The sequence below is a fragment of the Pogona vitticeps genome, chromosome 1 (genome assembly GCF_051106095.1).
Source record: "Pogona vitticeps strain Pit_001003342236 chromosome 1, PviZW2.1, whole genome shotgun sequence".
NCBI classification, from domain to species: domain Eukaryota; kingdom Metazoa; phylum Chordata; class Lepidosauria; order Squamata; family Agamidae; genus Pogona; species Pogona vitticeps.
Window position 1 is genome coordinate 320756374 of NC_135783.1, and position 21262 is coordinate 320777635.

Below are 21262 nucleotides of genomic sequence, written 5' to 3' on the forward strand. Positions count from 1 at the left end.
TATAGAGTACTGTACTGTATCCTGCTTCTAGCCTGTGTCACAAATGTCACTTTTATATGCATTTCAAATGAAGAAAGCAAATGTAGGGAAATTTCCTCACTCATATGCACGTGTTTTTTTTTTAAAGTGCCTCCTCGTGTAAATGTGTGCATACAAGTGCTTGTGCGTGCATTCTAATGACACCCGTATATATTTCAGAGCCAATTTTACCAAGCTATGCATTCAATGCCAGTAGCTCTGGTAATTAATCTAAAATTGGCCTCACTGTAGCCTCTCCAATAAAACAATATCTCTCTTTAAGGGCATTTCTAGACAATTGATGGTTGAAATGGCAGGGTTCTCTTGACCTAATTGATATCCTGTATGAATATTCTATCTTTATGTTAATACAATCAAAATCAAGTAGCGCTCCTGTAGGAATCTGGGCATGTTACTCATGGTACTTCGCATAACAGTCTGTATTCTAATAGTGGGAATAATCTGAACACTGTGAGTTTTAGCAGTATGGTTGTTCCAACGCATGGGATAGAAATTCGTTCAGTCTGGATTTTCATATGACTCTACCTACTTTGTACCTCCTAAACCAGTAAGTGAATTGAAGGGCATTTGCCTACTGAAATGTGCGCTTTCCGGTTATTTGCTCTGTAGTTCAATAAAAAATAAAAAATATAAAGGAAAGTGTGCACCAAAATATATGTGTTAGCAGAAAAGCACACAATGGCTGGCATTGCTTGCAGAGCATGGGCACATGTAGAAATGCACATATAGATGTGTACATAAAAATAAGTGTGACAATGCACATGGATGTTGATGCAAAAATTGTTCAGAATCGGGCTGATACAAACTAAAGTTCAGTAAATTGAGAAAATAAACAGGATCAAAGTAGTCAGATCCATCGGTCTCTATTCTAACAAGCAGAACAGAATTAGGCAGCAGATTATTGGTCAGCAAATGTCCAATTAGATTTGTTTCCTCTTTTTCTGTGCATGTGAGTAGAGACGGTAGATATGTATTTGAGAATAAATTAAAGATGAAAATACGGCAGGAAATTTCACCATAACTTGCATTTCCAGGCAAAAAACCCAACTTCATATGAACAAGACTTTTTGAGGTGTCTTTCTAATAAAAAAAGAACAACCTTTTTTCTCACATGGATGTAAATGAGTGATGCTGGATACGGTATATGGTAAATAGTAGGGCTGTTCTAACAGGTTCAGGAAAAAAAATGTAACAAGGACCATGGAGAATTCTTTAGCCTTTATGTGTATATACATTTACTTTACTTTACTTTACTTTACTTTACTTTACTTTACTTTACTTACTTACTTGCTTACTTGCTTACTTGCTTGCTTACTTACTTACTTACTTACTTACTTACTTACTTACTTACTTACTTACTTACTTACTTACTTACTTACTGACCCACTAGTGCAGTACACTACATTACTGATCTGGGAGGCAACTAGTAACCAATTCAAGTGAGCCAGATTTGGGGTATACTGTATGATCAAAGGTACTTGCACCAGTCTGGCCACCACGTTCTGGACCTGCTGCAATCTCAGGGTCAGCCTCAAGGGAAGCCCCACATAGAAGACATTGCAGTAGTTGATACAGGAGATGACCAACGCATGCATGATGAGCACATACATAAATGTATAGGTACAGAGGAGGTTACACAGTGTTCCAAGATCATATGCAGAATTATACATCAGGAGACCTACTAGAGGCTCGGTTTGGAAGGATGCACATCCTGTAAATTCAGTATGACAGCTAATATTGGGCTTTGGCTCTATTTCCCTCTGTAGCAAGCTTTGTTTCACAGGGCTTTTAGAGGTATTTTTAGTCTCCAGGAAAGAAAAAAAGAAACAAGACTTGATTGCTTGTGCTGAGTCCTCTGCACACTCGGCTATTTTTACTTCCGACAGACTGGGCTTCAATCCAGCACTTAGAAAGGGAGAAAATGGTGGAATTATTGGAGTTTCATTTAAGAAAAAAAAACTCTGCCTAAACCTGATGTTATCAAGTCAATGAGGGGACATCTGATCTCAGACTTGTTGAACAGATGTCTCTTGGCAGGGCTACACTGGAGAAATGCAGAGCACTCATATAGATCCACAGAATGCCTCTCCTACTCCAGCGGATTGGTACAGGCAGAGATCTGTTTGAAGGACTTCTGGAACATTAGTGGCACCAACAGGATGCTTAGAAAATGGACAGCCTTATTTGAGACAGGAGGTAATGGCACATCTAGGGCAAACATGACTTTCCCTACATTGCTGGGATGTGAGTCATGGTGCTTTTTTCCCCTTCCCTGGAAGAAAAATTATCAGAAAGAACACAGAAAGTGGGAATGTCACAAGGTGAATGGAACTGCTTAGCTGATCTTTCTTCCTCCCTGTAATAGAGTTTGTAAGCAAATTGTATAGCTTTCCTTCACAGTTGTTTGCTGCTTATTTGTTTACAAGCCAGAACTAGAATCCTGTTTCATTGCATGCAGAATGTAATACTCCTACCTGCAGGATTCCGCAGCCTTCAGTATGTTGTTGCACAAGCTGAAGAGTACTCTCCTTCCTTTCAATAGGATCTATGCAAGTGCAAAGAGGTAGTGGGTCCCTCTTTGTACAAGCCCTGAAAAAATTCTATCACTTGCTCATTGGAGCAACTTGATCCCGTCCTGTTCATATATTAAACTAGAAACATAGTATTGAGACAGGCAGTTGTAACAAAGCAATTGTAACAAAGATTCCTCTGACACCTTAAGCTTAAAAAATGTATTGGAGCATGAAGGGTCATGTTATAACCAGTGTCTTCACATTTGAGGTGATGTGGGACTTTTTCAAGAGTGTGTAGGAAAAGAGATAGCACTTAAGATGACCTCTTCTTCTTCCTCCTGGTTTTTCTCCTGCTAGAGGTTGGATATTATTTATTTATTTATTTATTTATTTATTTATTTATTTATTTATTTATTTATTTATTTATTTATTTATTTATTGGGTTTCTGTCCTGCCCATCTAAACCAAAGGTCTACTCTGGGTGGTTTACAAATTTAAAAACAATAAAACCAAAAACATATGCAGTATTATATTATAGATCCAAGGTGGATCCTGACTCATCCTGACTATATTGACTGTGGACGTGGTGATTCTACACCATTATGCTGTCATTTGGTTTCCAGTGTTTGTTTCTTCAGCCAGAATATTCTCTTTACTGCACTTTCCCCATATATTTTACTTTGAACTATCAGTTGGAACTGTTTACATTTTTTTTCTTATTATGTGGCTGAAGTCTTCTACATTTCCATATTTTATAGGTTTGATGATATCTTGGTCTTTATTCAATCACTTTATTATACTCTGTTTATGTATCCACTTTGACCAGCATCTCAGTCCAAGAAATGTGTAGGGTCCTCTGAAAAATGCACATTTTAAATGCTTATGTGTTTTTATACAGTAGTCTGTTATGGTGGCACTGCAGGTTAAACCTCAGAAGCCTCTGTGCTGCAAGGTCAGAAGACCAGCAGTCGTAAGATCGAATCCACGTGACGGAGTGAGCTCCCGTCACTTGTCCCAGCTCCTGCCAACCTAGCAGTTTGAAAGCATGTAATAATGTGAGTACATAAATAGGTACCACCACAGTGGGAAGGTAACAGCGTTCCGTGTCTAGTCGCACTGGCCACGTGACCATGGAAACTGTCTTCGGAGAAACACTGGCTCTACAGCTTGGAAATGGGGATGAGCACCATGCCCTAGAGTCGGACACGACTGGACTAAATGTCAAGGGGAACCTTTATCTTTGCCCCTTATGAAGTCAGTGATTACATGCTACAGAATAGAACTGAGAGTGCATAGTACTGTATAACAAAGCTATTTTTAAGTGTTTGTTGCATGCTGCATTCAGCAAATTAAGGAAACTGCTCTGTGTCCTCTCTGTTGTGACTTCTATCACATAGTGGCTTCTGCTGTTCTGTTCATTCAGTCAGATTCCAAGGTGCATATATTTGTCACTATGCTCTACAGTTCAGTTTGAGATCTTTAACTGCAGTGTATGGGTTGCTTACATTTTACTGATTAACAATAACTGTGGTTTCTTTTCCATCTCCATCAATCTTTTCACTAAGGATTACTATGAACGTAGCTTTCTTAGCTATGTTTATGACTTACTTCATTGACTTTATTAAGTTTTGCAGACCCTCTCAATTGTCAGCTACTAATACTATATTGTCTGCATACTGGATGCTGCAGATAGTCTCTGTTTACAGTGATACCATCATCTGACTCAAGAAGTGCTCTAAATATGCTCTCAGAGAACAAATAAAAATATAAGTGGTCGAAATATACATCCTTGTCATACTTCTCTTTGTATCTCCATGTTTTGCCTATGTGATCTTCAACATTCATTAGAGCTTTTAGTCATGGGTACAAGCCACCAATTTTACAATACATCTATTTTTATATTGTATAATTCTTTGGGATATTTTAAAGATGCTCATGATATATGCCAAGGAAAAAGCACTTGCTGCTGCTTTTATTCCAGAAGAATCCAGTCTCCTCACTGTTTGTGAAATGCTGCTTCCTGCCACTGTCTCAAAGATGTGAGAAAGAGTGTGCCAACTTCTCCTTTATATCCCCATTGATTCTCATTCTTTTTCAAGATGCACCAGCTGAATAGGGCTCTGCTTTTCATATATTTATTAGTCAAAAGTCTCTACTCGGTTGATTGCATTTTCATCCAACTGTACAAGATTGTGGGCTGTGTTGAGTAGAATTTAAGTTCTCATATGTATCCTGAACCTATTATTATTATTGTTATTGTTGTTGTTGTTGTTGTTGTTGTTGTTGTTGTTGTTGTTATTATTATTATTATTATTATTATTATTAAGTTCAGTATACAGAACAGTAATATTACTAATTTACTGTTGTAGTACCTTGTGATGTCTCTGCATAGTGACTGCATAGTGGAATGAGATGTTCATCATCATATGGGTTAGTGTGAGTGCTATCTCTTTAATGCTGGCAGTGGCAGTGACTGTTTGGGATGAAACAACAACTGTGACCTTATTTTAAGTGCTTGCCTCAAGGAGTGTCAAACAGGATGCAGGGACAGGAGGGGAAGAGAGCGTTCTTGGAAATTAACGAGCTAAAGTCCTTGGATGAATAGACATATGCACTCAGCAAGGAAAAGAGGGATGGAGAGTAAATCTCCTTGTGCATCTCTCTCTCTCTCTCTCTCTCTCTCTCTCTTATCTCTTTTAATGCACTTAAGTCTTTTTGTGCCTCTCTAATCTGATTGAGGATGCCTAATACCTCTTCAACCTATGCAGCCACCTTCCTAACAAAGACTGAGGACAGCATGCTTATTTGCTCACGAGTCTCCTTGGTAAAAAGAAAAAAAATTGGTGCCATTCCCTCAACTGCTATTTCTTATCATTTTGCTATATCAAATTTCCCTGTAACTATATTCTTCAGGCGTGCGACAGGAGTTGCCTTGCTAGCTGGTGTATGTCGTGTAAATGCTATGATGTTAAACAATCTTGAGAAGATTTTGTTTGTTTGTTCCACCCATCTAGCCGGGCAACTCCGGGTGGTTTACAGCACATAAATGCCACCGTGTATCATTTAACATCACAAAAATTAGAAATTAAAAAATGCAAATAAGCAATAAACTCAGAACATAAAAATACATCAAAATAAAATATTTGAAAACATTCAAAGCAATTAAAACATTTAAGATGGTGGACATGGGACAGACAGGCTAATTAGACTCCGCTGATCTTGCAGGTATGGTGTTTTTGAATGCCTGCCTAAATAGTTGGGTTTTTAGTGACTTTTTAAATATCGCCAGTGAAGGGGCCAAACGAATTGAAGAGGGGAGTTCATTCCACAGCCCATGAGCAACTGCTGAGCAGGACCGGTTTCTCATCTTCTCCCTCCAGGTCTCTCTCAGGGTTAGCATCCTTGTAGGACAGGCAGATATTGTTGGAAGCAGTCATTCTGCCAGGTAATAAGGTCCCAAACTATTTAGGACTTTGTAGGTTAAAACTGTCACCTTGAAGCTGGCATAGAAACGGACAAGTAACTAGTGTAAGGCAGCCAGAATTGCTGTGATAGGTTGATACTTATTCACTCCACTCAAAAATCACTGCCATGTTCTGAACCTGTTGACATTTCCATGACAGTCTCATAAGTAACCCCATGTAGAGAGTGTTGCAGCAGACCAATCTTGAGACTACCAGTGCATGGACCAACATGTGAGGGACCCAGTGTCAAGGTAGGGATGCACCTAGGCAATCCGCCTCAGATGAAAATAGGCAGAGCGGACTACAGACACTGTCTGGGACTCCATTGATAGTGCTGGGTCCAGAAGTACTCCCAAGCTGCAAACATCATCCTTAGCTGAGAGAGTAGCACTGACAAAAGAGAGGGAGGCACCCAATCCACAGACAGGCAGTGCACCCAATTGAAGGATCTCCATCTTGTCCAGGTTCAGCCTCAATCTGTTGGCCTCCATCCACTCCAGTACAGTACCACAGTCAGGGAGTGCCCAAGGGATGGGACAGCATCCACTGCAGAAGGGTGGAAGGAGAGATAGAGCTGCGTTTCATCAGCATATTGGTGACATGCTACTCCAAATGTCCGGATGACTTCCCCTGGCAGCCTCATATAGATGGCCTCATCGATTAAACAGCAACAGGGAAATGATCAATCCACAGTTGAGAGTCCAAGGGGTGGAGGCCATCTCCTCAAGCTATACTCTCGGAGGGCAATCCTCTAGGAAAGACCGGCTCCAGGACAAAGCTGGGCGACCGATCCCCAGTCCAGAGAGCCTCCCCAGGAGGATACTGTGGCTGACGGTATTGAGGGTTGCTGAGACGTTGAGGAGGATCAGCAGGGACTGATGTCGGCCTCCCTCAGAAGGTCATAATGCAGAGCGACCAATGCTGTCTCTGTGCCATGACTGGAATGGATCGAGGGCACTGGTTTCATCCAACAATGCCTAAAGATGGTTGGCCACCACCCTCTCCACTAGCTTGCTTAAAAAAAGGAACATTGGCAACAGGACAATAGTGATTACTATCATCAGCCACCAAGTTCGTTTTTCCCCCAGATGGGCCTGATAAGTGTCTTCTTGAAGGTTTGGGGGACCCAATTCCTCAAGGAGATACATATTAATGACAAAAGTGGTCAATTCCATTATTATCAGCCTGGCAGCTTTTAAAAGCCAGGCCAGGCAAGAAACTAGGGAGGTTGTGGTGGCCCTGCAGCGATCTAGCACCTTGTCAATCTCAGATTATGAAACAAGATGAAACTGATGTAATATGACTGGACAAGCTGTTGCACTAGACATCTCAACCTGATCTACTGCCAAAGTATGGCAGTCTAGGCCCCAGTGTGCAGTGTGCAGATATCCCTACCCCACCGAATGCACTGAACACATACAAGAAATATGGGTTATGAACTAAGATTGTGCCCCTGACATTAGAATACTTTTAGATTATGCTTCCAACACCAGGTTGTATTCTGGCCAGATCCTCAGCATGAGATCACTTTCTGACGACAGTTGGAAAACAGGCTGCACCAGACATATGAACTGAGACCAACAACATGTAGTTTGATCAACAGTACTAACATGATGATGTTATTCTGTTACTCAGTTTAGGATTTGTCTGGATAAATATCCATGGAAGAGCAGTATAAGAATACTTGCAAGCCATGGCTATAAACATATTATTTCTTCTTCAGGTCACAACTGAGGTAATTTGTGGATTGTGTTGCTTTGGAACTGTAGCGGAGATAGTAATTTTTTTCAGACCAGGGCCAAATTCCAGTTTGGGCAGAATCTTGGGTGCTTATTCCAGCAGTAGGTGGGGCAAAGCAAAAAGTGGGCATATGTACAGATTGCTAGCGGGATAGCTCAGTGAGCTGAAACATATGGAGCCACACACTCTAGGGTTTGGATATTTATTTCTCAACTGTGCCTTATAGGAGAAGAACCAACCTGTGCAGTCTTGAGCAAGATTTCTGGTTCTAGTGCATAACCCGAACAAGAAAACAAGGCACTACTTCTTAGTACTGCATCCTATGGGTCACCATAGATCAAAATCAGCCTGACAATATCCCCCTTTTAAAATATGGAAGAAAAAAGAGTCGCAGAAACAAAACAAGCACAGGGAGGAAAGGGGAGGGGAGAGCAGAATTTATATTATTTTGGGTCTGTCGAGTGTATTCTCAAGAAAAAAGGAGGGTGAAAGAGGGGATATATTTCACAATTGGCCTTGGTGTTCTGATGCTGTGGGAATAACATAGATTTAAGCTGTATTACACAAGTTGAAAGCTAAAGAGGTTAATACATAGACAAAATAGTCAAAAGAAGAAGAAGAAAAAGAAGAAGAAAGATGAACCTTTATTGGAACATGAATAGATTAGATGTTTATATACCTGATATGAAAGATTGAATGATTATGCATTTGATGTTTTCTTATTCTCAAAACCCTATTTCCATCCCCCACACTGCCCTTTGCCTTTTGTATTCCTTCCCCATTACCCAATAGTTTTGAAAATAAAATTAAAAAAAATCAGCCTGACAATATGTAATCATTTTTACTGTATGTTCCTTTTTAAGGTGAATGTTTTATTACAAGGTACCAATCAGTTGTATGCATGTCTACTCAGGAATCAGCCCCAGTGGAGACTGAAGCCCTATGTTTATCCCGTAAAAACAAACTTGCAGGAGCTGGGGTAATTTTTCATATATGTGTTGGAATGGGCTGGTCATAGAGTCTTGGGCTATTCTAGTAATAGTTGACTACTCATGTGGTATCCTCTAATTCAGCACTATGTGTGGTCTAACACAGTTGCTCTTCTGGATCATTGTCTTTAAATATTTCTAGCCAGCCCAAGAAATGTTGTTGCCTATAATAAAGGACAAGATGTTGATCCCTCCCTTTTCCATGAGTAGAACCTGACCAAACTAGTAGTAGAATTTTTTGTATTAACAATTGGGCTGGGTTTTCTGCATATTACAGGGAGCAGAGTAGTTTACGAAGAGCAAGGCAAGCCTGTGTGCCACAAACAATCCTGTCCACTCCCTATTCCCAGTATGTGCTACTTCCACTGTCTCAGTCTGCCTAATGGTAATATACATGATTGCATATGCACAGAAACCTTTTATTGGTTGGTTGGTTGGTTGGTTGATTGACTGTATTTATATCATGCCCATCTGGTCAATTGACCACCCTGGGCTGCTAGCAACATTTAAAAATAAAAACAATTTAAATATAACATCAATATACAACATCGGTAATCAATTGTTCAAAATAAAAAAAGAATAAATCAAATAGTGGCTGGAGGGAAGGCCTGCTTAAACAGCCAAGTTTTCAGTTGGCTTTTGAAAATGGCCAGCGAAGGGGCCATACAAAACTCTGGAAGGAGTTTATCCCAAAGGCAAGGAGCCACTGCCGAGAAGGCCCAGTTTCTTGTTTTTTTCCTTCTGGGCCTCCCTCGGCGTTAAGCTCCTCAACCTCACCTCCTGGCTAGATCAAGTGATATGGGTAGTTTTTGGTGGGAGTAGGCATTCCACCAAACCGTTTAGGGCTTTGTATGTAAGTATTAATACTTTGAAATCAACGCAGAACCAAATGGGCAGCCAATGCAAAGTGGCCAGAGTGGGAGTGATATGATAGTATTTTCTCACCCCACTAAGGAGTCTGGCCACTGCATTCTGCACCATTTGGAGCTTCCGCATCAACCTCAAAGGTAGCCCCATGTAGAGTGCATTACAGTGGTCTAATCTCGAGATTACAAGTGCATGTACCAAAGTGGTGAGTGCCCCAACATCAAGATAGGGACGCAGCTGGGCAAACCGCCAAAGATGGAAATAGGCGGAATGGACCACTGACGCCACCTGCATTTCCATGGTGAGCCCTGGATCCAGATGGATCCCCAAGCTGCAAACCTCACTCTTCGCGGTGACAGTCACCCCCCCCCCCAAATGAGAAGGAGTTTCCCAAACCGCTGATGGTGGGGCTGCCCACCCTCAGGACCTCCGTCTTGTCTAGGTTCAACCTCAGCCCATTTCCCTGCATCCATTGCAGTACAGCCTCCAGCGCTGAAGGGACAGAACGGCATCCTCTGCAATTGGTGAAAAGGAGATGTAGAGCTGGGTGTCATCAGCATACTGATGCATACTTAAATACTAATTTAAGTATTACCTAGATCAGTGCTTCCCAATCTTGGGTCCCAGATATTCTTGGACTACAACTCCCAGAAACCATAGCCAGGAGAGCTTATGGTGAAGGCTTCTGGGAAGGCTTTTTCGTCCAAGAACATCTGGGAACCCAAGGTTAGGAACTATTGACCTAATGTAGATGACAAAGAAAATGATCTATGTGATCTCAGAATGTGTTTGATGTATTTTGTCCAGTTGCAGCAGTAGTACTAGAAGTAGTACTTGTCTCTTCTATAACAATCAATGTCCCCACCTATCTTTCTTGTTGAAAAAAAAAAGAATTATATGCTGTCACATCAATTTATGTCAACCCTTTTCAGGGTTTTCTAGGTACAGAGCATCAGAATTGTTTTACTATTCCCTTCTCCTTGGGGTGTGCAGTTTGCCCAAGGCTAAACAGGCTGGCTTTCCTCTTGGGATGCACAGTGAAGAGTCGAACTCCCAATCTAGCTCCTCAGCCAATGCCTAACTCATGGAGCTATCTAGCCAGCATATCCTTTTTATATCTATTAAGAAATAAAGGAAAAGTGTTCTTTCTCACTTCAGAATCTGGTACAAGATTCTCAGGGTTTTCTCCCTCTTTTGCTTACAGGAGTTCGCCTTGACCGAGTTCGTGGAGGCCGCCAAAAGTACAAAAGAAGACTGGACTCAGAGAGCAGCACTTACCTGAGCTTACAGATCCCACCACCAGCCAAAAAGCCACGTAGGTGATGCTCTTGTCACACTCTCTGCTACATGATGGGCCAAGTTCTCAATTTCCTTTACTCAAGATAGCACTGTAGGTTTGCTGTCCTTGAATATTTCCTAGCAGGAAACAAACCTGAAACTTAGTCATGTAGGGATTATATAGCACTATTTAAATAGCATCTTTTAAGAGTGTAACCTTCAACTATGTCCTCACAATCAAGATTTTCTGAAAGGGAAGGCAACCAAATATAAGAGAGGCCATGGGCTTCCCCAGCCCTTTTAAGCTTTGCACTGAAGATCCTTGTCTTCACCAATATGATGGACTAGGAGCATTTTCCTCTATAGAGGCATGTCACATGATTATGTGGAAAATGTGGCCCTCCAGATACTGTCAATTGGCAGCTTCCACCAACCCTCGCCAGTACAGCCAATGGAAAGGAATACTGGGAGTTTTAGTCCAGCAATGTCAGAAGGGCAACACTTTGGCCATCCTTGCATGAGAAAGAAGCAGTCCTGAGTTTGCCAGGTGTTGTACACTCAACTGGAAACTATAACTAGTCAGGATCCCTGGCACGCCTTTGAACTGCATAGCTGGAAGGAACCCTATGGATCATCAAATCCAGCCCCTGTCAAGGGGGCTCAAGTAGGGAATTGTACTCTTACCTCTGGCTCCATAGCCGGATACCTAAACCACTGAGCTATCCAGCCATTCTGGTAACTGTACTTGTCATTTTAATGCATCCTAGTTGACATACCAGGGGTTGCTGAAGAGATTTTGGTGCTTGAGGCAGCAAAAAACAAGCTTGTATCTAGTTACAGTAAGTGATTAGATTAGCAGCTGGATCTTATTTCAATTCAGTTGTTCAAAACAACAACAATCAACCTCCAGTTTATGAATATCCTACTTTTGTATTCACAATTCAAAATGCTGGGAAATGGCTTGATATTGCCATTTCACACCACTTCCATTCACACTTCTCAAAAAAAAACAGCTATGACAGTTGCATTGTGTTTGGATGAGAAGTAGTTAACTGATGAAAAAAGGAGTAATCTTCTGGTATCCTGTAGACCATCTTGGTTTCTGCCTTTGGTTTTGTCAGGTGCTGTCAAGCCAATTCTGTAAAGCTTGGCTTTCTTTTTCCTGATGACAGTGCAGGCATGAAGTTGTGCAGCAACATCAGATCATTTCTTGGTATTTTGAATTGAGGATACAGAAGCACAATATCCAACATTAGTACACCAGAACGTTTTTTTAATTGAATTCCCTGGCTTTTAAAAATTGAAATGTAAGTATACATACAGTATGCTATAAAGAAATTCCAACAGAAACCTGTCTCATGTAGAATTTCCCTGTGCTAGAGGACCCCAGAAGATTAGCACATGATCTATAATATGGTTGCTGAAGGAGGACATAAGCAGAAAGAGCTGGGATGTAGCTATAGTCCAAAATATTTTGAAGGGCTATTTTGGAATTAATTACTTCCAAGATCTGAGCAGAGCTGCAAATGATATGACATTTTGGAGGTCACTGTTCATTACAAGTGATTTGGTCACACATAACATCTTTGGAGGTTTTTTTGAAGATTAGCAGACAATTATATAGTGACAAGTTGGGTGGAATGGTTGAGACTACTACAGGATACAGCCAAAAAAAGTCTGCTATCACTGAGTAAGACCATTCCCTAGGCAGAAAGCAAAAAACAGTAATTTCACATCTTAAGTGAGTGAGCTTCTGAATTTTTGCTCTCTATTATTTTTAAAATATATTTTCATTTTTTTCAACCAGACACAGAATCCCTTTGCAAGCATGAATCCCTGTTTGAACAGAAACAAGTTAAAAATTCAATTGAGTCCTGATTGACAGGTTCAAACTTCAGATTGCCCTTGACCTGGGGATGCTAGAGGAGCTGATTTCCCCATTGAAGACAGGTGTCAGGAGCCTAGTCTCAGAAATCCTGAGATAATGTTTCCTGAAAGAACTCAGGGTTGGAACAAACACAACTTCTCTATGGTTTTGTAATGTAGAAGTATGGCTTACAAATTTGTATGCTAATCTCTTGGAAATATATGGCAAAATGTTCCCCTTTTTGGAAAACTGTCACTCCATTACTTTCTTTAAAACGAGTCTGCTATTTTTACTCTTGAAAGAAAACCTGTCTTTTCACTCTATTTCTATGACCTTTAATGGCTCTAAGCATGCCAAATACCTCCTTTCCATGCCTACAAAGCTATAACAATGTATCTACTTTGCAAAGTTCTTGCTGGGAAGCCTGTTTGATGCATGCTCAGTGTTTCTCCCTTTTAAAAGTCTTTTCTTGAGGACCATTGTTTCAGCTCCTGCAGCCTGGGTTCTTTCCAAATAAAAATATTTATTTTATTTTATTTATTTATTGTATTTATACCCCGCCTATCTAGTCATTTCGACCACTCTAGGCGGCTAAAAAAGCAGATGGACTCAACCCTTCTCTTTCATGATAAGCGAAATTGGTCTTTTCAATGTATATGAGTTGCCTATAGGGTTGCCTATTTTGGAATAAAGGGCATTTTATTTTTGAAAAATCATAGCTCAAAAACTCTTTGCGCAAACATCCCCAACGTTGGGACAGAGCAAGAGCTAACTGTCTACTACAACTGTGCCAAATATGGTGCTGATCTGAGGCCCAGTTTCAAAGATATACTTTTTCTTTGAGTAGCTCCCATTTCTGGAATTGCCATATAGATTGTTGATTTGCTATGCCAGCCCAAGATCACTGCTACACTCTCATTAAGCAAAATTAGGAGGAACGGATTTGGGTCTTCCAACATGTCTCATGTCAACCAGGCAAGTTTAAGGGATGCTGGACATCTGTGTGGCACTTACTGTCTTTTTCCTCCAAGAAAGAGGTAATCTGAGACTTAGAGGAAAAGTTGGGGGCAGCCACTTTTGCTCATACATCTGCCTCTGAGGTGATTGCTTCATCCTGCCTAATGACAGAGCCATTCATATGTATAAGTAAAAACTGTCCTTTTTTTACCAACACATGAGTAAACTTTGCTGCATTGCTTTCAGTGTAATGCCATCATGTCCAGTACCAGCAGTCCTATTCTGAGATGTGTTGAGGTGTGCCTCACCCTTCTTTCAACCAGCTCAATTGAGAATAGGCATTAACTTTTGGAAAAGCGTGCAGATTGCAAGGTGGGAAGCCAAAGCATGTGGATGCCACCATTTGTGCTCTTCCTACAGCTTCAGTGATAGCTGAATGAACAGAGAAGGGTCAGGGTAGGTTGTGCTCCACACCACCACAACGTGCACAGTGGTGTAGTGGTAAATGTGGAAGTGCAGGCATCTAAGCTATCTCCTCATAAAGAATATCGATAGTACAGAACTGCAGGGAGTTGGAGCTGCACATATCAACAAATGGTAAGCAGGTCTTTTGCAAAGACAATGGTTCTGAACTGCCCATTCAAAACCATGCCACCCTAATAAACTTTGCACTTCGATAGGGGGAGCTTGCAATAATATATTATTCCTAGGATAATAAATTTCCTTATCAGCTATTTTGAGGATTTCAGCTAAGTTTAAAGGGAACAGGGAAGCATCAGGGTGGGGTAGGGGGCAGTGGCAGTTGCCATCATAGTCCTTACTATTTAGAAAGCGACAGGGTGTTGACCCTACAAGCCATGGTTCTGTTACACCACTGCCTGAGTATCCTAGTGAGATCGAATGTATTGAGAGCTACTTGCCATTATAGTATCTCAAACAAAACAGCTGGTAAAATCTTTGAAGCAGAAATGAAGTATTAATCATGATTCATTTGCATGACCTCATGGATGCTGGCCATTTATTCTCTGCCCACGCCCACCCCGCTATGCCATGAGAATCCCCATTTATTTTATCTAGAAAAATATCCCGATGTAAGCTTTTTATCAATATTAATTAGCCCAAATATGTGTTAGAATAATTGTCAGTTGCAATATGCAGAATTTTCAGATAGGACACCTATCTTTGCATAAGATATCTAAGTACCTGAGTAATTAACACATGTAAATATCTCTGATAGGATCAGGAAAGGATCATAGCTCAGCATAGTAGAGAACATGCTTAGCATGCAAAAGGTTGTGGGTCCAATCCCAGGTGTCTGAATTTAAAAAGGATCAGGCATTATAGAAAAGATGTTTCTGGACTGCTGCCAACAGAGTAAACAATCCTGAGTTAGATGAACAAACAGTTTTTGTTGGTTGTAAGGCTGCATTCAGTGTTCCTGGGATTTCCAAACAAATAGATGAATAAAATTAGCCCAACTGTTATTTAAAACTGATATTTCAAGTGTCCTTAAATGATTGTGATGATCATGCATTAAGTGCATTGCAAATATGCACTAATTTCTATTTTGGAATTTTCAGTGACAAAGATAGTCTCGCACTTGCTGGTGGCTGAGCCAGAGAAGATTTATGCTATGCCAGACCCTACAATGCCAGAGAGTGACATCAAAGCACTGACCACACTCTGTGACTTGGCAGACAGAGAGCTGGTGGTGATCATTGGCTGGGCAAAGCACATCCCAGGTAAGAAGAGGGGTCTGCGAGGCTGGATGGGAAAAGCTGGTTAAGTAACAGATACTCATATCCCATTCAAAATCTCAGATTCCATCAATTCACCCCTTCTCATTTTGCAGATGGAATAAACATGCAGTGGAGATCTTGGTCCTATTTGGTCACTGTGTACCCTGGCCAGAGGATAGTCCTCTGAATTGCTCTCAGGGTAAAACACTTCTACTGGAAAGCATTGGCTCTTGGATGGGCTGCCCAGTGCAGGTCTGGTTTAAGGTCAAAGAAATGTAAGAAGGGTGTGCAGGGCATCTGACACAGCATCCAGAGAGCAGACTAATCAGATACAGTACATAAGTCACCGCATTGTAGTCTTCCATGCCATGGTAAGGCATTCTTTTCTTCCTTTTAGATTATTTAAACTGGGGCAAAATGAAGAGTATTTGTTTGATTCTGGAGTGTATTCATTTAGAAGTGTATTCACTCCATAATCACACAAATACTCAGTTTAAATAATCTAAAAGGAAGTAAAGAATGCCTCACCATGGCATGGAGTAAGGAGCTGTTGTTCAGCCTGGGAGTAGAGCAACACCACAAGTAATCCTTCATATTCCATTCAATATTTGTAGGGTCAAAAAGATTAGGCATCCTTCAGTCTCGAGAGACTATGGTAACGTGCTCTGTATGGAGGACTTGGAACAGCATCTAGTGCAGCTGAGAAGGCCAATTTGAGAGTGACAATCCCTTCCACACTGAAGACAAATACAATCTGTCCCCTGTCCATCTCCCTGCTTTTGCTGGTTTTGGGACTGCCTATTCACTTCGGCCTGCTGGACAAGTGTCTCTTCAAAATGGGACAGGCCACGATGCACTGCCTGCCTCCAGGCTGAATGCTCAGATGTCAAGGTTTCCCATCTGTTGAGGTCCATTCCTAAGGCCTTCAAATCCCGCTTGCAGATATCCTTGTATCGCAGCTGTGGTTCCCTCTAGGGTGCTTTCCCTGCACTAATCCGACCATCAGCCATTCTCATGACATGCCGGAGCCAACATAGACGTCGCTGTTTCAGTAATGTATGCATGCTAAAAATCCCAGCTCGTTCTAGGACTACTCTATTTGGAACTTTGTCCAGCCAGGTGGTACCAAAAATGTGTCGGAGGCAATGCATATGGAATGTGTTCAGCTTCCTCTCCTGCCATGCAGAAAGGGTCCAGGACTCACTGTGGTACATGAGGGTACTCAGGACACAGGCTTTATAGACCTGGATCTTAGTATATGCCGTCAGCTTCTTATTAAGCCATACTCTCTTTGTGTTCTAGAGAACATGGTACCTGTTTTGCCAATGCGTTTATCCAGCTTGGGAGAGGGTGTCAGAGATGGTTGAGCCAAGGTACACAAAGTGATATGAACTGAAATCGAAAGGTGAAATTGAAAGCAGTGCAGTAGACTGAGCTGCTGGCAGGTGCTGCAGGAGAAGGCAACCGACAGTTGAAGCCCAAGATTTTCCCTGCACACTCCAAGTCCTGAGGTGCTAGGGAGGGCTGAGATGGAGGTCTTTCTCGTAGCCACTGGACCAGCCATTTTCTGGAGCTGTAAGGCAAAGAGAAACATGTCCGTCACTGTTTAGACAGGTTTTGATGTGTTTTCTCTTCCTATTCTTATCCTCTCAGTGACCTCTCAGTGACATTAGTTTGCTAAATTTTAGTGAAATATTATTAACCAAATGTGCTTCAGTGTCTCTGTAATTGTGTTATGTGGTTATGTGGGCTTTGAGTTGGCAGTTCCTACAATTAGAGTACTGTGTATCCCCCCCCCCGTCATAACTATTTGTGTCTCCCCCCCCCCAACTTTGTGAGATTTTTTTTTAAAACACAGAAATCTGGAAACACACAGATAATGTCACAGACCCAGGATCAGAGCTGGTGAAAGTGTCTTCCAAAGGGTATAACATGAGGCAGCTCTGATCTATAGGCTCTTTATTAAGGTACAGAGTGGGCTGAGGAACGTTTGTGTACCCCTAGTAAGGAGCTACCTTACAGTCCAGTCAGCAGCCTGTGAGGAATCTGTGCAGTGGGGGGACCACAGCAAAGTATGTGAATTCTCCTCCCATACGTGACCAAAACTAAAAAAAGATCAGGAAACAAGTGGACATTGTATATTTACTTTCTTACTGATTACTGAAGTGTGGTAACCAATTTAGTTGTATAGCAGAAAAAACAGTAAAGAGTCTTGTGGGATGGTTCTTGTAGGTTTTTCTGGCTGCCTGGCCATGGTCTTGAGGTTTTTCTTCCTAACGTTTTGCCAGTCTCTGTGGCAGGCATCTTCAAGGACAGGGGTCAGAACTCTGTGCTCTGGTTCTGACTCCTGTCCTCTGAAGATGCCGGCCACAGAGACTGGCGGAACGTTAGGAAGAAAAACCTCAAGAACACGGCCAGACAGCCCAAAAAACCCACAACAACCATCGGATCCCGGCCGTGAAAGCCTTCAAAATACAGTCTTGTGGGACTTTGAAGACTAGCAAGTTTTGAAGGTGCCATCATTCTCTGTTTTGTATTCCTTTCTCTCAGAGGTGAGAGACCTTTCTTTCTGAATAGTGTTTTCTGGGATGCTGCCTGGGGGATTCTGGCCATTGTAGTACAGAAAGTAACATTTCTAGGCTCTGCCCTCTCTCTCCTGTACCATATTTATACGTGTATATTTGTGTCAGTTGCATTATGCTGCTCTTTTCAATGTACAGAGAAGCCTCAAGGAGAGCCTGTGTTTGACAGAAAGCAGAGGTTACAAGAGGACTCCTGCTAGTTTACAACAACTCCTTACATTCAATCAGAATTCCAATGCAGTTATTGATTTATTTGTGTAAATTAATGTATCCTTAGATGGCTGCGATTAAGTGGTAGCTTTAGTATAGACCTGTAAAACTGAAAAAGAGAGGTACACAGGGAAGGAGGTCACCCCCTGGATACTGCATCTCAACAAATCTTAATCCTGATGGTGCCCTTCAGGAAGGCGGCCGGTCGCATGGGGGATTACCCCACTCCCGAGCTGCGCAATCTGCCAGATCCTGATTCAGCACAAAAGAGTGTTAGGCTTCTGATTAAGGGAACTCAGTCTGGATTGCTCCCCTGACCCCAACCCTGGAAGAGAATTAACAGGGAGGATAATAACAAGCTACAGCAGGCAAGGGCTTTATGAATGCTTGGGCTGCTGTCTTCAAACAGATGAGGTCTTTTCTGCCTGAAAATTGACATGGCCCACATGCATTTGTTTCTCATGTGCAGAACACAACCCAAACTTCTTTGGACAGGTAGAGAGAGAGAGAGAGAGAGAGAGAGATCACATTTTCCAAGCAGCTCTGACCATTTGTGGCATTTGACTCTCTAGGGAGCTATAAAGCATTTCCTAGATGGTATATTCATTGCATTTGTGGTTGTGATGTGAATTCTGTGGTTGCATTTTGACAAGAGAGCATTTGACTACATTTTGTCCTGTTAGATGTTAAAAAAGAAATAATAACATTTTGTGAAATATTTACCAGTGTTCAGAAATGTTTGGTAAACAGGTCCTTGAGTAACTGGGGACACCTAACTGGGGTCCTTTTGTCATCATTTGAATTATAGAACCATGAAGTTGGAAGGGGCCTATAAGGCCATTGAGTCCAACCTCCTGCTCAGTACAGGAATACAAATCAAAGGATATCAGGTGGTTGTCTAAATTTCTCTTGAATGCCTCCAATGCTGGAGGCATTCACCACCTCTCGAGGTAATTGCTGTGCTGCTCTAGCAGTTAGGAAGTTTTTCCTGATATTCAACCAAAATCTGGCTTCCTGTAACTTGAGCCCATTCTTGCATGTCCTGCACTCTGGGGTTATTGAGAACAGATCTTGCCCCTTCTCTGTATAACAGCCTTTCAAGTATTTGAAAAGTGCTATTCTATCTCCCTTCAGCCTTCTTTACTCAAGGCTAAACATGCCCAATTCTTTTAGTCTTTCCTCATAAGGCTTGGTTTCCAGCCCCCTCTTTTTTTGCTTGTAGTATTGCTGAGCCAGGTATCCCCCATCTTGTAACTATGTGTTTGGTTTCTGTTTCCTAGGTACAGTACTTTGTATTTATCCCCATTAAATTTCATTCTGTTGAAAGCATTCCATAACCTGGGAGTTTCCACAGAGAAAGCCATCTTGCATGTTCCCATCTGTCATGCCTGTGCTTGCTATGCCCCACTAATGGACATTGCTGGGAACTAGGGACATGAGCAGCAGATTCTGTCCTCATCCCTTGATACACACCTCTGTTGTCATTGTCAACTATAGCGTCACTGTAAACTCTTTCCTTTCCATCACTTTCTGCCATTGCTTTTTGTAGGATTAAATCAGAAAAATAAATATATCAGGGTTGCCCAAATAAGTACCAATCATTCTCATAATACAGTCAACCCTCGACTTACAAACTTAATCCATTCCGGAAGGAAGTTTGTAAGTCAAAAAGTTCATACAGTAAGTCGAATCAGCATTTCCCATAGGAATGCATTGAAAACCAATTAATCCGCTCCAGCTGTTTTTGGTTCTTAGGTCGAGGGGTGGTTTGTAACTCAAATCCTTACTGTAGTTTCCATAGGAACTAATGCAAAGCCGGTTAATCCGTTCCTACCACTAGGGGCAGAATTTTTCCTTTTTTTCCTTTTAACCTAAGATGACTTAGGTTAAAAAAAGAGGAAAGAAAAGAGGGAGGGAGGGAACAGACACCTTTTCAACAGAACACCTTGAAAAGCACCTTTTCAGCCAAGACAAGCCAAGACAAGCACCTTTTGGGGAAAGGGGGGCAGCAAAGGAGGGAGGGAACACCTTTTAAAAATCCAAAAATCAATTTTTTTTAAAAAGCCAGAAAATAAAAATGCAGTCCATACAGCACTGTACCAGGCAATACCAGGCAGTCTGAAGACTGTCCCCAAATCCACTCTCAAAACGCTGGGAAGAGCGAGAAAGCAGACAGGCACCCTCTTCACTGGCCAACGGTTAACTGAAAGTTCAAATTTCGCGCTTTCCCCGCCTCCCGCGCAGTTTTTTCAGTTCGTAACTCGAATCTAAGTTTGCAAGTCGAGTCAATATTTTTCAGTCAGAGCGATCTGTAAGTCGAAATGTTTGTAACTAGGGCCATTCGTAAGTCGAGGGTTGACTGTAAAAGCTACCCATCTGGACACTGACTTGGTTCTTTCAGTACAGAAATTTAGATCAACAGTATAAAAAGTGTGCTCCTTATAGACGGCCCCCTCTCTGGACAGTTTACAAGTCAATGGTGCAGGCTACACATTTCCACCACCCATCCCTGCACCTTGGTGAGCTGGGTACTCAATTTACTGGCCTTGGAAGGATGAAAGGCTGAGTCAACCTCAAGCCACTTACTTAAGACCAGGATCAAACTCAGGTCATGAGCAGAGTCCTCACTGCAGTAGTCTAGTTTAACCACTGCACTACGAGTCTCCTTGTATATCCCAGAATGAGATCAAATGCCCTTTCAGCTTGTGGTGCTGCTTTAGCCATATAAAGCAAACAATGAGAATGTGTTGATATCATAATAGAAAGGAAAGATTTATACACAGAAATACATTTATATCCTGAAGAAGCAATGGGCAGAATTGTCTTCCTTCCGCATGCAAAACATGTAATTGCATGAGCAGCTGGACTCTTCTGGAGCTTGTGCACAGAGGTGTTTGTGATTGCCCTTGATGCTTAGAATGGGATGTTCTCCACTTGCATTGTGACAAGCTAGAGATCATACAAGAGCTCCATGGATGGAGCGTTAACACTTTGCCTACTCTCGACAGAATAAATTT

General features: G+C 41.6%; 1 protein-coding gene across 3 annotated transcripts in view; it reads left to right on the top strand.

The window, feature by feature from the left end:
- The window catches only part of ESRRB (estrogen related receptor beta), a 147621-nt gene that overhangs the window by 107014 nt on the left and 19345 nt on the right, over positions 1 to 21262 (top strand). For all 3 annotated transcript variants that reach the window (XM_072986462.2, XM_072986460.2, XM_078392995.1), the window contains 2 exons: positions 10817 to 10927; positions 15295 to 15456. In XM_072986462.2, the coding sequence (XP_072842563.1) occupies positions 10817 to 10927; positions 15295 to 15456 (273 nt within the window). The remainder of the gene's footprint in view (positions 1 to 10816; positions 10928 to 15294; positions 15457 to 21262) is intronic.